Here is a 16,514-nt window from a genome sequence, read left to right as displayed (position 1 = left end):
TCCACAATCTGCTTTTGAATACCCTGCTGAAAATAGATGTGTGCAGCTGTTAAAGCGACATAACTAAACATGCTGTCGATTGTCATTAAAGGGACAGTTCACCCAATTATTCAGTGACTCACGTGTTGTCCATAGACTGTAAAAAAATATGGACGTAGTGTCCGTGACGTCATCCGTAGGTTTCTGAAGAGAGAATTTGAAGCCTATAGTGGGCGGGATTCACCTTCGCCATCTTGAAATCCTGTCATCGTGCGTCACTCCCGGATAATCGAAAACGGGCAAAGAGGCGGGACGTGGGTGGAGCTGGGTGCTGAAACCACGCCCACCTAGCGCGACAGTGGTGAGAGCAGCGGCAATCCCCCTGTCACTCAAGTAGCCACGATCCTTAATTATGCAGAACTTTATGGCTTAATATAACTTAAACGGATGAGTTATAAAAAAATTCACCCCCCTCACAGTTGACATGAAGGGCCAAATTAGCTATAGTCTAAAACCACTTTTTGAACCAGGCTGTAAACATGTTTTTTTCTGCTGTAAAGTTGGGCATTTTAACATGCAGCCAGTCTCTAGCGGCTAGTCGATGAATTGCAGTTTTAAGCCACTTCCGTGTTGGTTTCAATAGAGAGAGCGGGAGGTTGCTGCTTGGTGTTGTCCCGAATCTCTATATTTTTTTTCTTGTGCTGAACACAAAAGAAGATATTTTGAAGAATGTGGATAACAGTAGCTGGTCCCCACTTTGATAGTGGGAAAAATAAATAAAATACTATGGAAGTAACTGGGGATCAGCAACTGTTTGGTTACCCACATTATTCAAAATAAGTTTTATGTTCAACATGGTTTATGTTTAAAACTTGAGAGTGAGTAAATGATGACTTTGAACTGAGAATTGTCATTTTTGGGTGATAGTAGCTCTAATAAAAAAACACAAAGGAAAATCACTCCCTGATAATACAGTTGCTATAGTAAGAGTCAATGTATAATTTATGTATATAGTGTTTTGTTTTTATATTTGTTCATTCAATTTCTTGAATGCTACTGATAAATACACCTACTGTACCTGAACATTTAAAGGAACACTCCACTTTTTTGGAAATAGGCTCATTCTCCATCTCCTCCGAGTTAATAAGTTGAGTTTTACCGTTTTGAAAATCCATTCAGCCGTTCTCCTGTTCGGGCGATATTACTTTTAGCATAGCTTAGCATAGATCATTGAATCCTATTAGACCAATAGCATCACGTTCAAAAATGACCAACGAGTTTCGATATTTGTCTTATTTAAAACTTGACTCTTCTGTAGTTATATTGTGTACTAAGACTGGCGGAAAATATAAAGATAAGATTTTCTAGGCCAATAAGATTAGGAACTACACTCCTATTCTGGCGTAATAGTCAAGGAAGCTTGCTGGCGTAATATGGACGCAGCAGGCGCGTGATATTACTCCGCCTGCTTCGTCTATTACGCCAGAATAGGAGTGTAGTTCCTAATCTTAACGGCTGAATGGATTTCAAAATGGTAAAACTCAACTTATTAACCCGCGGGATTTTTAGAATGAGCCTATTTCCAAAAGAAGTGGAGTGTTCCTTTAAGCACTGTTTGTTTTAATTGTATATTATGTGTATTTTTAACATGTAGCCTATCTTTGTTCTAAAATGAATGACAGATTTTTATCTTGGCCCACTTTGGCCAAAATATCAACCATTATTAAAAAACATTATTACCTATTTTATTACCTTGTAAGGTTTTGGTTTTAAAATAGGGAAATTAGTTTGGCTGTACTGCTCAGACAACTTGCAAAATAGTAAAACCAACATGACAAAGATTTGTGATAAAATCGTGACATTTCTGAAAAAAATCTTGATATGATATTTTTTGCCATATCGCCCACCCCTAGTCAAAATGATCAATTTTAAGCCAAAAATCAATAGGATATTAAGTAAAGATCATGTTCCATGAAGATATTTTGTACATTTCCTTCTGTAAATATATATAAATTTAATTTTTGATTAGCAATATGCATTGCTAAGAACTTAAAGTTACTCAATAAGTTTTTTTGCACCCTCAGATTTTCAAATAGTTGTATCCCGACCAAATATTGTCCTATCCCAACAAACTATACATTAATGGAAAGCTTAATAATTCAGCTTTCGGATGTATAAATCAATCAGAAAATGTACCTCTATAACTGATTTTGTGGTCCTGGGTCACATATTGTGTTTTGATTTGGATTGTACAGTATGTGCATGTTTTAAGTCACTTAACTAGGCTAAAATTGGTTGTGTTTGTTCAGCTACTCACGTCCCATTGTGTTTATCTAAGCCGTGGCTGGTTTTAAATGTCGACCGTGGTTGCTTATGGACTGATCGTCATGGTAACGGTGTTGCAGTCATCCCCGCTCCCGCCCTGTGAGAGCGTTTGAGACAGACGGCAATCCCAGTCTGTCTCTGAAGTGCCGCTTTTGCTCTGTCACTATCATCACCATTTCAACTGGCACACCCATTGACGTTACTGTGAGAAGCTTTTGGTTTAATACAAGTCTGAGCTGTAGAACATTTTTCACACAGGGGTGAGAATCTTCAGGCTCCTCATCATGATTGAATTTGATTTTTGTACTCCAAAACATTCGAGATGCATTAAATTATGTTTTATCTGACTAGAGATGAAAAGGAGTATGATAACCTATTATAGAGCCATCTCTGCCATGTTTTGTTTTCATGATGTTGAGGTGTTTTCTTTGAGTTGTTGTATCTTCATTCAGCCAATCGGTCCTTGACTGTTGAACCCATCTGAAGGCTTCAGCGTATGTTTGTTTGCAGTGTGAGCACACCTTTTCCTGGTATATGTGCCGCAGCAGATGTTGCCTCCATGCCCTTTATGCAGCATTGCACATCACGTGACATTCCCTAATCTAAAGGATAAACCTAAAGCATATACATACCTACATAAAGCATATGCATATGAAAATAAGGAAAAACCATTATAGATAAGTGTCACGTGATGTGCAATGCTGCATAAAGGGCATGGAGGCAATACAAATTTCACCAATACTAAACTCATCATTTGCTGCTTATTAATAGTAAGTAAGGTAGTTGTTTTGGTAATTATGTTAAGGGCTCTATATAGGGATGTAATGATATTATCAATATTGTGATATCTCGAATGTTATCGTGGTCACTTGACGATATGAAACGGGGCAAATGCTTCCGGGTAAAAACCCTAGTTTTTAAAATATATTTAAACTTCTTGTTCTAACTTCTTATTCTTAGTCTTTAAAGTTGTGTTTTGGGCCATAGTTCATTTGACAGCTACTGTGTCAAAGAATAAAAACCGAAAGAACAATATGGTTTAATTAGTTTTCGCTGTGCATTTCAAAGCGAAGTACACACTTCGTTTGGTCGATCAGCTCATGATCTGGTGTTTTCTATGCCTCAGAACGGTTCCGTTCACAGTGAATAAATGCAGTGACGTTGTTTATTGCATGTGTGCATTTTGGAACTAGTGCACTGGTTATGCTTTATTTTCGCAGCAGATGATTACAGCATTTCAGGAGTTTTCTAGCTAAATAAAACTTCTTCTGTTTCTGTCAAAATAAAGGCCTAAAAGTGCAGTATGAATTGCTGACAACTAGCGGTTTAAATGGGTAATGTTACTGCAGTCTAAAACTTTGAGAGATGTAACGATATCAAAATCTCATATAATAATATAGCGATATGAAGTCCACAATACGATATTTACGGAGATATAAAAAAAAAGACAAATATAGAAGAAAATGATGTTTTACTTTTAAATTTTTTGTAATTTTTAACATTTTTAAATTTTTTAAAATTTAATTTAATTTTTTTATTTTTAAATTTTAAAAATAAAAAAACAACATTTGTAAAAAAAAAAAACTTTTATTTTTTATTTTTTTAAATTTTTAAATAAAAAAAAAAATCAAATTTTTTCACATTTTTTAAAATTAAATTTCTAAATTTTTAAATTTTAAAGTTAAATTATTCTATCTAATACACTTTAAGAGTACAAAATTAAGAGCTCCAACCCATGTTCTTAAACTTAAGTCAGAAAAAAAATTAGTGAATTGACTTGTACCTGAACTTTAAAGGGGACTCAACCCTCTTTTTATTTGTGATATACTGTCTTAGTCTAAATTACATTCACACTGGTGTTTTAGAAGCCAAAACAATTTGAATATAATAATAATAATAATAGATGAAGAAGAAGAAGAAGAACAATTTTATATTATTGTTATTCCTATAAAAGTAATAGCCATATATTATAAAACAATTGCACTGCAAAATAAATGAAAATGAATATTTCATAGGTATATTATTTTGATACCTATAATTTTGAATTTGGACTGCAGTAACATTACCCATTTAAACTGCTAGCTGTCAGCAATTCATACTGCACTTTTAAGCTTTTATTTTGATGAAAATGACAGTAGAGCTTTTAATTTGAAGGAAAACTCCAGCTTCAGTGAAAACAGGCTTACAAAAACACGTCTCGCTGCAAATCTATTGAAATGCTGTAATCATCTGCCGCTAAAATAAAGCATATCTGGTGGCCGTTGTGTTCCCAAATGCGTGGTAAACTCACATGACATGCAATAAATGAGTTCACTGCATTCACTGTGAACTGAGCCGTTCTGAGGCACGGAAGACACCGGATCACAAGCTAATCGTCTGAAGTGTGCGCTTCACTTTGAAACACAGTGAAAACAGACTTGATGAAGGAATTAAGCCATATTGTGCTTTGGTTTTAGTTAATTTGACAGATACTGTGTCAAAGCATAATTGTCCATTACACAAATTTAACAACCTTTTATGTCCTTTTAAAAACTATACTTTTTGCCCGGAAGACTTGTCGTTTAATATCATCATGTGACCACGCTGTGATATAAACGAAATGCTATTAGCTGTTTAAAAATGGGGGCGGAGCTGCTCAATAAGTTCCACCCTGTCTTCCTGTAAGCCACAGTATATTAAACTGTTTATGACCAGTGCAGAGTGCTTTCCCATATAAACGGCTTCTATTTTAGCTCATGTTCATTGGCCATTCTCTGAAGAGGTCCAGAGGTGTGACATGCGAATGGGGTTTTGCGCCGAGTAAGGAATCCCTCGCATTTCCAGACTCAGAAGGGAGTCATTTCATGGTGATAAGAAGACTTATGGCTTACATACTGCACTGTTGACAGTTTAACCCATGTTATCTATAGGGTAACAACACCTGAAGATAACCTGCAAACCTGTCACTAGAAAAGAGCAATAACATGTTTCTAGAAAAAGTAGAGTTGACGTGGACTGTGTGACGGGAAGAGGAGAGCACGGCTATAAATGGAAAGCCAGTCTTCATACCTAAGCATGGGAATCACTGCGCTGCACATTTGGCCATAAGATGTGATTCCTCATCAGTGCACATTAGTGTTGTCATGATAACAAAATATTGACTCTGATACGATGCATGACTAAAAAAAATCTCCATACTACTACGTAACCGATACTACAACAAAAACATAGAATGACAAATAAAGTAAATGAATAACGGATTATCCAAATGGAGGTTGTAGTTATTCTATATATTTAAAAAAAGCATTTCATCCCCTTTAAAAGAAGAGCCTACAGGTATGTAGAGATCTTTGCAACTTTGATAAGAGCTAAAAGGGTTAATACAGTCATTTTATTTCACAATAATTTATATCATGATATAGTCAGTTTTTGTTATTTTATCTTTGTTATTAATAATAAGAACATAGATGCAAGTAACAAACTAAAGGACAAATACAATGAAACAAAGACACAAATAAAATGTGTTTTATTCAAAATTCCATTTCACTTTTTAAATTCATTCAAATTTTTCTGGATTCCTCTTTGAATGGTTATGTTAAAAAATATCAATCAAAAAGCATGTCTAATTAATTGAAATCATGAAACGTTGACAGTTCAACAGTGATTAATCTTATATTTTAGTATGTGTGTAGTAAACTGTGCATCAATTAATTCATACAGAGACGAGCAGAATGTGCAGGATTCATATTTTTTTTTCTGGATTCCGTTTTTCCCGTTTGTAATTTTTCTAAACTCTGTTTTAATGGTTACATTAAAAAATATCAATTGAAAAGAATTTCTAATTAATTGAAATCATGAAACATTCACAGTTTAACAGTGATTTCTTAAATGTTTAATAAAAATGACAATTTTAGGGCCCTATAAATTACGTTTTATTTTATTTCAGTTTTATTTTGATCAAATTCTGTGAATCTGTTTTCTATTAATTTTTGGCATTCCATTTTAATAGTCTTATTACATTTTTATAATAATGAAAAGCATGTCTAATTAATTCATAAAGATTAGTTAGATTTTACAAAGAATTATTATTATTAGATTTTTTTTTTTTTTTCAGAAATACAATTTTCTTGTAAGTAAATTCTGGCATTTTTTTGTCTAGTAAATATTCCTTAAATATTGTTTTACAATATTTTTAGTAGTTGTAATAGTACTATTATTAGATTAAGTAATATTTCTGTCAAGTTGAACCAAACTTTTTTGTTTTTTTGCCAGTTTGCTGCCTTTACGGTTCGTTTGTATATCATATAAGAATGTATTTTTTCTCAAAAGTAATGGTAAAATGCTCATGAACTGACTCTCACAGCAGTTCTAGAGATTATATTTATGTATACTATTCATGTACTCATATATTGTAATCTTTTATAGTAGTATGTGTGTAATAAACTGTGCTTCCATTCATTCATACAGAGATGAGCACAATGTACAGGATTCATATTTAAAAAGGCAAATATTCTGCGTTATACAGTAAATTCTGTTTTTATGACTGAATCCCGCGATTCTGTCCACATTTCTGCTTCGCTTTAATCATAAACAGTCTTAATACAGCTTTTATCAAAATGCTTAAAGTACTGGTACTAAGTAAAATGCGTGATCGTGATACCTTTTTAGTAGTCATTTTTTCAAGCTGTGGTCATATTTTTATGTCAGATTGTTCAGTTTTGCCAATACTGAAGAATCTCTTTTGAAGAGCGTATCTAGATGATTGTGTCGATTGCTGCATGAGTAATGAAGAAAATGCTGAGAGAGAAAATATGAGAGGGAAACTCTGCAGTGGAGGAATTCAGCACATCTATTTTTACCTCGCTTGGTGCGAGTGGTTGCTATGGCATTGCCGATGGGCACCGTTGTCACGCTGACGTCGCTGTGCGTGCAGAGCTGCGCCGAAGATCCGTGCTGGAGTGACTCACATCCTCAGAGCTTTACTGACCTACATCTGAGAGAACACACACGCGCACACGCACTGAGCCTGTAGAGACTCGATCTGAGGGAGAGAAGAGAAAAAAGAGAGAGTGAGAATGTGTAGGCACCTTGCTTGAATTTATTAAAAATGGAAAGCAGACTCTGCGGTGGAAAAAAATTGAATGTGGACTGGAAGGGGACTGAAAAGCCATGTTTGTTTATCCTGAGACTGTAAGGATACAGTTATATAGCGATGTCTTCAGTCTTTCTTCAGTGCTGTTTCTGTTGTCTTTTGTGCATTAATTATCAAAAGATGTATCAAAGTTTGAAGTGAGCTTGAAGGATTTTCACATTTACAACATAATAATGAAAGAATTCAAAATGTAAAAATATAATATTGTATAATTAATACTAGAATGTGAATACAACATATTATAAATGGAAATTAAAAAATAAAACTGTGCCGAATATGCAGAGGCCCAGCTTGTCCCAGCTTTTTTCTTTTTTTTTTTATCGAATTATGGAGCATAAGAATCATGAATTAATAAATAAATAAATAAATAATTTTACTGAAAAACTAAAATATTTAAACTTTATTTTACTTTTTTTTTATTAGTATTACTGAAAATCTATAAAAATAAAAGAATTCAAAATGTAAAAATATAATGGTGTATAATTAATATTAGAATGCGAATACAACATATTATAACTGGAAATTAAAATTTTAAACTGTGCCGAATATTGCAGAGGCCCAGCTTGTCCCAGCTTTTTCTTTTTTCTTTTATCGAATTATGGAGCATAAGAATCATGAATTAATAAATAAATAAATAAATAATTTTACTGAAAAACTAAAATATTTAAGTTATTTTATTTTTATTTTACATTTTATTTGTATTGTTTTAACTGAAAATCTATAAAAATAAAAGAATTCAAAATGTAAAAATATAATGGTGTATAAATAATACTAGAATGTGAATACAACAACATAAATGGAAATTTTTAAAAAATATTTTTATTTTAAATTAAAATTTTATTTTAAATTATTTTTGATTGAATTGTAGAGCATAATAAGAATCATGAATAAATAAATCAAATTAAATCAAATTTTTAAATTAAAAACAAAAATATTTGTCATTTAATTTTTTAATTTTTATTTTTTTTTTAGTCAGTTTGTCTATCTGTCTGTCTGTCTGTATGTTTTTTTTTTTTTTTTGTTTTTTTAACAATATATTACTGTGACTGCCTAACATGTGCAGCTTGGACATGCTTATAAATATCTCCATTTGTGTTTCACAGAAGAAAAGGTTATACAAGTTTGGAACAAGCAAGTAAATATTGGCGAAAAAATTTTCATTAATTTTTCAAATAAATGAACTGTGAACTGAGCCAGAAAGGGCAAATGACAGTACAGTGTATTCCTAATATGCATTCACACACCTGTATATAGTCCATCTTTGACTTTATGTACAGGTACAATTCAAGATATGTGTGAAAACATTTGAGAAACAGGCCTGTCTATAGCGTACAGAGCCCCAAAGGCAAGTCGTGGGTGTGTGTGAGAGAGCGAAACCTCATTTGTTTGAGTGTGGCGAGAGAGCGGAGGAGGAATTTGTTTGTTTGTCAGGCTTTTTATGTGCTTTTAACTTAGTGCTTTAGGCAGATCTGTTTTTGACTTTGGTCGAATAGGTAAATGAGTCAAGAAGAAGCTCAAAAGATTTGGTTTTGTCAGCCTGCTTCCTTCTGCTATTTTCACATTTTCCTTCCCTTCTTGATCTTGTTCTCTTCGACGTTAACTCTCTTTATCCCGTCTGTGGTTGCTTAGCTGGTTTGCGTTTGATTGGCTGAAAACGCCTTTTATGTCTTTCTCAGCGTGTTATTGGCTGTTGCTTGTTTGTGTTGGGCTACTCCTGCTTCCCTGATTGGCTGAGAGCGAGTGTGTGGTGACTCAGCCCGTCGTGTGATTGGCTGCAGCTGCGGCCGCCTGTTGAGCTGTGATTAAGTCGCAGTGGAAGAGAGAAAGAGTGAGCGAGAGAAGCAAAAGTAGGTCACTGGGTCAGCGGGTCAGTGAAGCATCTACTGACATCACAGTTACAAAACCATTGCTCAGCCTACTGTGAACGCCACAGACGCTCTACAGGAAATGCTGGGGACTGCCTTACTTCCTTTTTCTTTTACTCTTTCGCTTTTATGTCTAGTTTTATCCTTTCTCACCGTGATGAGTTTTTCACAAACCCTCCCCCTCATGGTTTTTTTTTCTTCTCGCTAGCCTTCTTATCCTTTTTTTTTTTCTGTCGAACACTCCTTCGCGGTTTTACATGCCTTGCTTTTTGTTGAATCTTTTGCAAAATGGACTGAACTGAAAATATTCCACTCTGTCCTACATCCTCTGTCCCCTCTCTCTCTCTTGTCACATGTGCCCTTCAAAGTTTTTTTTCTGTTCCCTCATAATTCTTAGTGTTTTATGTACACATGATGTGTTTTATTTGTTCAGGTTATTTTTATGTCTTCTTTTTAATGTTTAAGTGACACTCCGGTAACATTTGTGACTCGTATCTGGAAAGCATCTAAATATCTTCAGTGCGAAACATCAAAAGGAATTTTAATGAAACCCGACAGGATTTTGTTTGTCTCTTGTCAAACAAGCCTGAAGCCTGTTTTGAGCATTCCTGTCAGAATTTATAATCTGAAATGATCCCGTTAAAAGCCAAAATGATCCTCTTGGATGAACTGAAATTTCCAAAGGATTGTTTTTTTATTCTTGGAGTTCTGGATATTGTATAATATTTCTAGAGTACAAACCCTGTATGTATGATTTGGGAATTGTGTATTGGGTCATTCCTGAAATATTCTGTAATATTTCAGTCCCCTAGAGTTTCTAAAGTGCTGGTTCACCAAAATTATTGGTTGAAACTTTTCACAATACTTTGCTATGCCCATTATACTGAATAAAAATTATTGCATTTTAATATTTGTTAGCATAAAATAAAGTACCAATCTTTTTAAAGCCTTTTAATCATGTAGAATTATTTATAGTGGAATTCCAATCAGGATTTTTAGACATTTAATACGTTTACGTTTAATACGTTTAATTTGAGGGGTACACATTTTTCAAGAATATATATATTTACAGTGCCTTGCAAAAGTATTCATACCCCTTCATTTTTTTCACGTTTTGTTGCAGCATTATGTTAAACTGCTTTAAAATACTTTTTTTCCACATCAATCTACATCTCATACACCATAATGACAAAGCACAAAACAGGTTTGTAACAACTTTGCAAATTTATTAGAAATATTAAAAAAAACTGAAAAGATCCCGTTGCATAAGTATTCATACCCTTTTCTGGGACACTCGAAATTTAGCTCAGGAGCATTCATATTGCTTCTAGATGTTACTACACTTCGAGTGGAGTTAAACTGTGGCAAATTCATTTGAATGAGTATGATTTAGAAAGGCACACACCGCTCAGAAAATGTCTAACAGCTGAAAATGCATATCAGAGTCTTGAGGTCAAGATAACTGCCTGTAGAGCTCAGTGACAGACTTGCATTAAGGCAATGATCTAGGGAAGAGTTCAGAAAAAAAATCTGCTGGATTGAAGGTTCATAGACGCATGTAGCCTCCATTATCCATAATGGAAGACGATTGGAACAACTAGGACTCTAGAAAATGTCTGCCAGCCCCCGTCCAAGCTGACAGAGCTTGAGAGGTGAAAAGGTGAGGCAAAGAATGGCAGATAATTGCCAAATGCAGATGTGCAAAGCTTGTCACATCAGACCCAAAAAGACGTGAGGCTGTAAAGGTGCTTCAACTATGTACTGAGTTAAGGGTATGAATACTTATGCAATGTACTTATTTCAGTGTTTTATTTTTAATATATTTGTAAAATTTGCAAATCTGGTTTTTGCTTTGTCATTATTGTGTATTGAGTGTAAATTGATGTGGGGAAAAACTCATTTAAAGCAGTTTAACACAATGCTGCAACAAAACAAAATGTGAAAACAATGAATACTTTTGCAAGGCACTGTAGCTCACCTAAATGTTTGATCATGCAGTGCTTTTTTTTTTTGGCACAATAGCTTACACACAGCACAAGCCTGATTTCCACAAACAGTTTTATCCATTATTTAGATTTCAAATCCAAACATTATTGAAAATGCTTTTTCAGCATTGTGATTAGTTTTTTTACACAGTACAGTAATATAGTAAAGTAATCTTTTATAGATGAGTTTAAACACAATAAATATAAGCAACACATTATTCAATGCTTTTTATTTTTGTATTTACTTCTAGATTTAAATATCAAGTTGCTCAAGCAAGTGGCAAAACATTTAAACTGCGTATGTTATCACAAACATTAAAAATTAAAAATGACAAAACAGTCAGTTCCACTGCTTTTTATTTTGCATTTAAATCTTTATTACAAGCAGTCCTGTTCTTAATAAAGAACTTTGTTTTCCTACCTCCACGAGTGCCATCTATTATTGCCTTGTTTATCTAAAAATGATCTTTTCCTTTAAACCTAGCCAAAAACCCCACTGTAAAAAGTGCGCTGTCACTTTAATTCTGCGCGTACAGCACAGACCCCTAAAATAAAGTTTTATATATATATCCTCAACCAAGCCTTTTGTCATGTCTGTGAGGCACTCTGAGTTTGAACTTAGAAAATTATGAACAAAATATGCACAGTGTCTATGATTTTTGGCCATAATGTAAGCATTTTATTTGTGTTCCTTTCTAAATATTTTAGAATGTTTATTAATCTCTGAATATTTTTCTAAAAAAAAAAAATCTGCAAGGTATTTTATAAAAACAGACTTTAGAGTTACGTCCCTCAGTCTGAACTCAACATTTTATTTTAATCCATAAGTAAATGTATTTGTTTTATTGCTGCTATATATGGTCTATATATGGTCTATTCTCCTACATTACCTACATCTCCTTATTATTTTAACTGTGTGGGTGTGTTTTTGTGTTTTCATTTATTTTTACGTCTCAGAATCTTATTGTTTAGTGTGTGTTTTTATCAGATATGTATTGTATTGGAATAATATTTTGCTTCTGGGCAGTCAAGGGAAATTGCAGGAGGAGCTGTACTGTAGGTGTTTTCCTTTAAATCTCTTTTGATGTTCTACAGGGGTATTTTATGCTTTTGGTAGCATAACAGTCTTGTGTGCTACAAATATCTAGATTTATTTAGTGTTTTGATGGAATCCTTTACACTGCCTTGTCAAAGGTTTTTGAAGTCTTACCAAGACTGAATTAATTTGATTTGAAAATACAGTTAAAATGGTAATATTTTGAAATATTTTTACTATTTAAAATAACAGTTTTCTATTGAATATATTTAAAAATGTAATTTATTCTTGTGATTTCAATGCTGAATTTTCAGCATCATTACTCCAGTCTTCAGTGTCACATGATCCTTCAGAAATCATTCTAATATGCTGATTTGCTGTGCAAAAAAAAATACTTTTTGTAATTATTATCAACATTTAAAACTGTTTATAACATTATACACTATACCATTTAAAAGCTTGGAGTCTAGAAGTATAATTTTTTATTTTTTTGAGGAAAGAAATGATAGAAATTAATACTTTTATGTAGCAAGGATGCTTTAAATTAATCAAAAGTGATGATAAAGACATGTATAATGTTACAAAAGATTTCTATTTCAGATAAATGCTGTTCTTCTGAACTTTCTATTCATCAAAGAAACCTGAAACAATCTATTCAGCTCTTTTCAAACATAGTAGTAATAATAGATCTTTTTTAAAGCAGCAAATCCAAATATTTGATTTGAAAATTCAGCTTTGAAATCACAGGAATAAATCAAATTTTTAAATATATTCAAATAGAAAAGAGTTATTTTAAATGGCAAAAATATTCCACAATTTTACAGTTATTGCTGTACTTGTGAGCAGAAGAGACTTCTTTAAAAAACATAATCTTCCTGTTCAAAAACTTTTGACTGGTAGTGTGTGTAAAATGATTTTCTTTTATTTAAGTTCTTGTCTCTCAATTTAAGATTCGGTTCTGGTCTGGTTGCTTGTTTTGTGGCTGTTTGTGTCTCGGCTTTCTCTCTCTTTGTCCTAAATGTTCCTGGAGTGTCTGAATTGAGTCTGAGCTGTGTCGGTATGTGGTTTTTTTCTTTGTGTGTGTTGTCTGGGTCAGTAGTCACATGTAGTGATCAGTAGGGGACATGAGCGGACGTTCAGACCAACATGTGACAAGACACTTTTACGTAGTAAAAACGTGAAATGGAGGTTTCCATTACCAGCATTAACCATTGTTAGCACACTTGTTTCCATGTGCTCACACACTGGTCTAGTGTGCATCATCGTCTTGCTGTTGTGACGAGTGTGTCTCCACCACGTCTGTGCTTTTCATCTAAAGGAATGTGGCTACGTTAACAGCTAATTTAACTGGGCTAATCACCTAAATAAACTTCCTTACAGAGGTTTCTTTGTTGTTATTCCAGCTTTAGAGTATTTGATTAGGTTTATATACGAACCATTCAAATGTAATTTGTAAATTTGTACGAAAATGCGTACACTAGATATGTTTATTTATATTCGGGTGTAAATATGTCACTCGACTTTGCAACAGTTAATATATGTAAAATGAATTGTATTTTAAGAAATTTAAAATCAAAATGTTTCTTAAGGGGTAGAAATAAATTTGATTAAAAAAATTGTGTTGTATTTTAAGAATAAGTTGAAATAAATTAAAATTGAAAATCAAAATGTTTCTAAAGGGATGAAAAACATTTTTGGTAAATAAAAAAAGGGATAAAAATACATTTTGTTAAGGAATTGTGTTGTATTTTAAGAAAAAAAAATTTAATACATTTTTAAAAAATAAAATTTAAAATCAAAATGTTTCTAAAGGGGTAGAAATTAAATTGATTAAAAAGAATTGTGTTGTATTTTAAGAAATAAAATCAAAAAAATTCAAATTTAAAATCAAATGTTTCTAAAGGGATAAAAATACATTTTGTTAAAGAGTTGTCTTGTATTTTAAGAAAAAAGTTCAATATATATATATTTTTTTTTAATAAAATTTAAAATCTAAATGTTTCTAAAGGGGTAGAAATAAAACTGTTTAAAAGGAATTGTGTTGTATTTTAAGAAAAAAAGTTAAAATAAATTCAAAATAAAATAAAAATTAAAATGTTTCAGAAGGGATAAAAATTAATTTTGTTAAAGAGTTGTCTTGTATTTTAAGAAAAAAGTTAAAATAAATTCAAAATAAAATTAAAATGTTTCTAAAGGGATAAAAATAAATTTGTTTTAAATAGACTTATTGTATTTTAAGAAAGTTGAAATAAATAAAAAGAGATAAAAATAAATTGTTTAAAAATGTACTGTATTCTATTGTATTTTAAGAAAAAAAGTAAAAATAAAAATAAAATAAATTAAAAACAAAAATCAAAATGTTTCCAAAGGAACAGAAATAATTTTGTTTAAAATACAAAAAAGTTCAAATAAATTCAAAATAAACTATCAAAATATTTCTAAAAGGATAAAAATACAATTAAATAAAATGAATTATATTTTAAGAAAAAAGTTCAAATAAGCTCAAAATAAAATTAAAAATCTAAAATGTTTCTAAAAGGATAGAAATAAATTTGTTTAAAATGAATTGTATTGTGTTTTTAAGAAAAAGTTAACTAAATTCAAAATTAACTAAATTAAAATGTTTCTAACAGGATTTATTTAAAAATAAATTGTATTGTATTTTAAGAAAAAAATTCAAATAAATGCAAAACTAAATAAAAATAAAAATGTTTCCAAAGGGATAGAAATACATTTATTTAAAAAAAGAATTGTTATATTTTCAGAAAAAATGTAAATAAACTCAAAATATAAACAAATTAGTTTAAAAATAAACTCAAAATATAAACAAATTAGTTTAAAATGAATTCTATTTTAAGAAAAAAGATCAATTAAGTTAAAAATACAATTAAAACTCAGAACACATCTAAAAGTATTAAAAATAATTGTGTTGTATTTTAATAAAGTTGACATTTCAAATAAAATTAAAAATCAAAACCTTTTTTTAAAGGGATAGTCATTTTTTTCAATGCTATGGAAGTCAATGTAGACTAGAAACGGCAAACTACGACCCGCATATATATACATTTTTTTTAATGTTTAACAAACTGAAACAGGTTTAAAACAACATAAGGGTCAGTAAATGACACGGTTTTTATTTTTGGGTGAACTGTCCCTTTAAGCATCACTTAAGCACTATTTACATACACAGCAATACATTTTATTATTTGAAAGCTGATTATTTCCAATGTAAATAGTTTTCACCACATCAATTGCAGAATGTGTCCCAGTTGCATGTGATTTGAACTCATTTGACTCTGTGGGTGTGTTTAGGTTTGCTTCGTGTGTGGATGTCATACCAAAATGAACCGGCGCCAGAACTGTTGCTCAAATCGTGTGGTAGCTGATAGGTCACGCTAGCTTCTAGCATTGGGCTAATCTCCTTGCTGTTATCGGTCCTTTTTATAGACCATTGAAATGCCCATAAAGTACAAGCTTGTAAACAAGAAGGACCAACTGTTTCTGGCAGGACGACAAAGACAGTGATGTGTTCTATCATTAGGCTGTGTTTTATGAGTGCTAATGAGCGCAGGTGTTGTGTGACCGACTGAAGTCTTTTCCCTGCAGTCTGCAAAAAAAAATAAAAATAACTTCATGGGAGTTTTAACAGTGTCATGTGCTGGGAGTTTTCACACTAAAGAAGAACCACCATTAGACATCAGAGCTTGTTTCATGTGATTGGTGTGATGCAAACCATACCTAGAAATGTGAATTCAGGGATAGCAATCTCAGACAGGATTGATTTGATTTGATTTGATTTGTTTAGACCCAAAAAATCTAATGTGAAAAGGGACCTGCAGGGGAAATCAGATGGACATTTTACTTCTTCTAGTTAATTCCCCCCCCCCCCCCACCTTATTTCATGTTTTTATTTATTTAATTAAATTATTTAATTCTTATTTTCTTTTATTGTTTTTTAACTTTTAATTTTTAATTTTTCATGTATTTAAAAAAAAAAATTATGCTGCTTGTAGGCTTGTTTAGACCAGACAATCGAATCATGCATTGAAACAGCCATTAACCAATATAGTTATTTTAATTTATTTAATTTTTTATTCTAGTTTATTTTATTTTATTCTAGTTAATTTTATTATATTTTTTCCTCCATTTAATTTAATTTTTCATAATTTTTTAACTTAACTTAATTTTTATTT

At 31.9% G+C, this 16,514-nt stretch overlaps 1 protein-coding gene across 1 annotated transcript in view; it reads left to right on the top strand.

Annotated features, from left to right (window-relative positions):
• Nucleotides 1-2,366: 2,366 nt before the first annotated feature.
• Nucleotides 2,367-16,514, top strand: part of LOC141283352 (neuromedin-U-like) — a 31,255-nt gene continuing 17,107 nt past the window's right edge. Inside the window, exon 1 of the mRNA XM_073816634.1 lies at nt 2,367-2,403. Within this exon, the coding sequence (XP_073672735.1) occupies nt 2,367-2,403 (37 nt within the window). The remainder of the gene's footprint in view (nt 2,404-16,514) is intronic.

Source organism: Garra rufa, chromosome 13, assembly GCF_049309525.1.
Source record: "Garra rufa chromosome 13, GarRuf1.0, whole genome shotgun sequence".
NCBI classification, from domain to species: Eukaryota; Metazoa; Chordata; class Actinopteri; order Cypriniformes; family Cyprinidae; genus Garra; species Garra rufa.
This window is presented reverse-complemented; position numbering and strand designations above follow the sequence as displayed.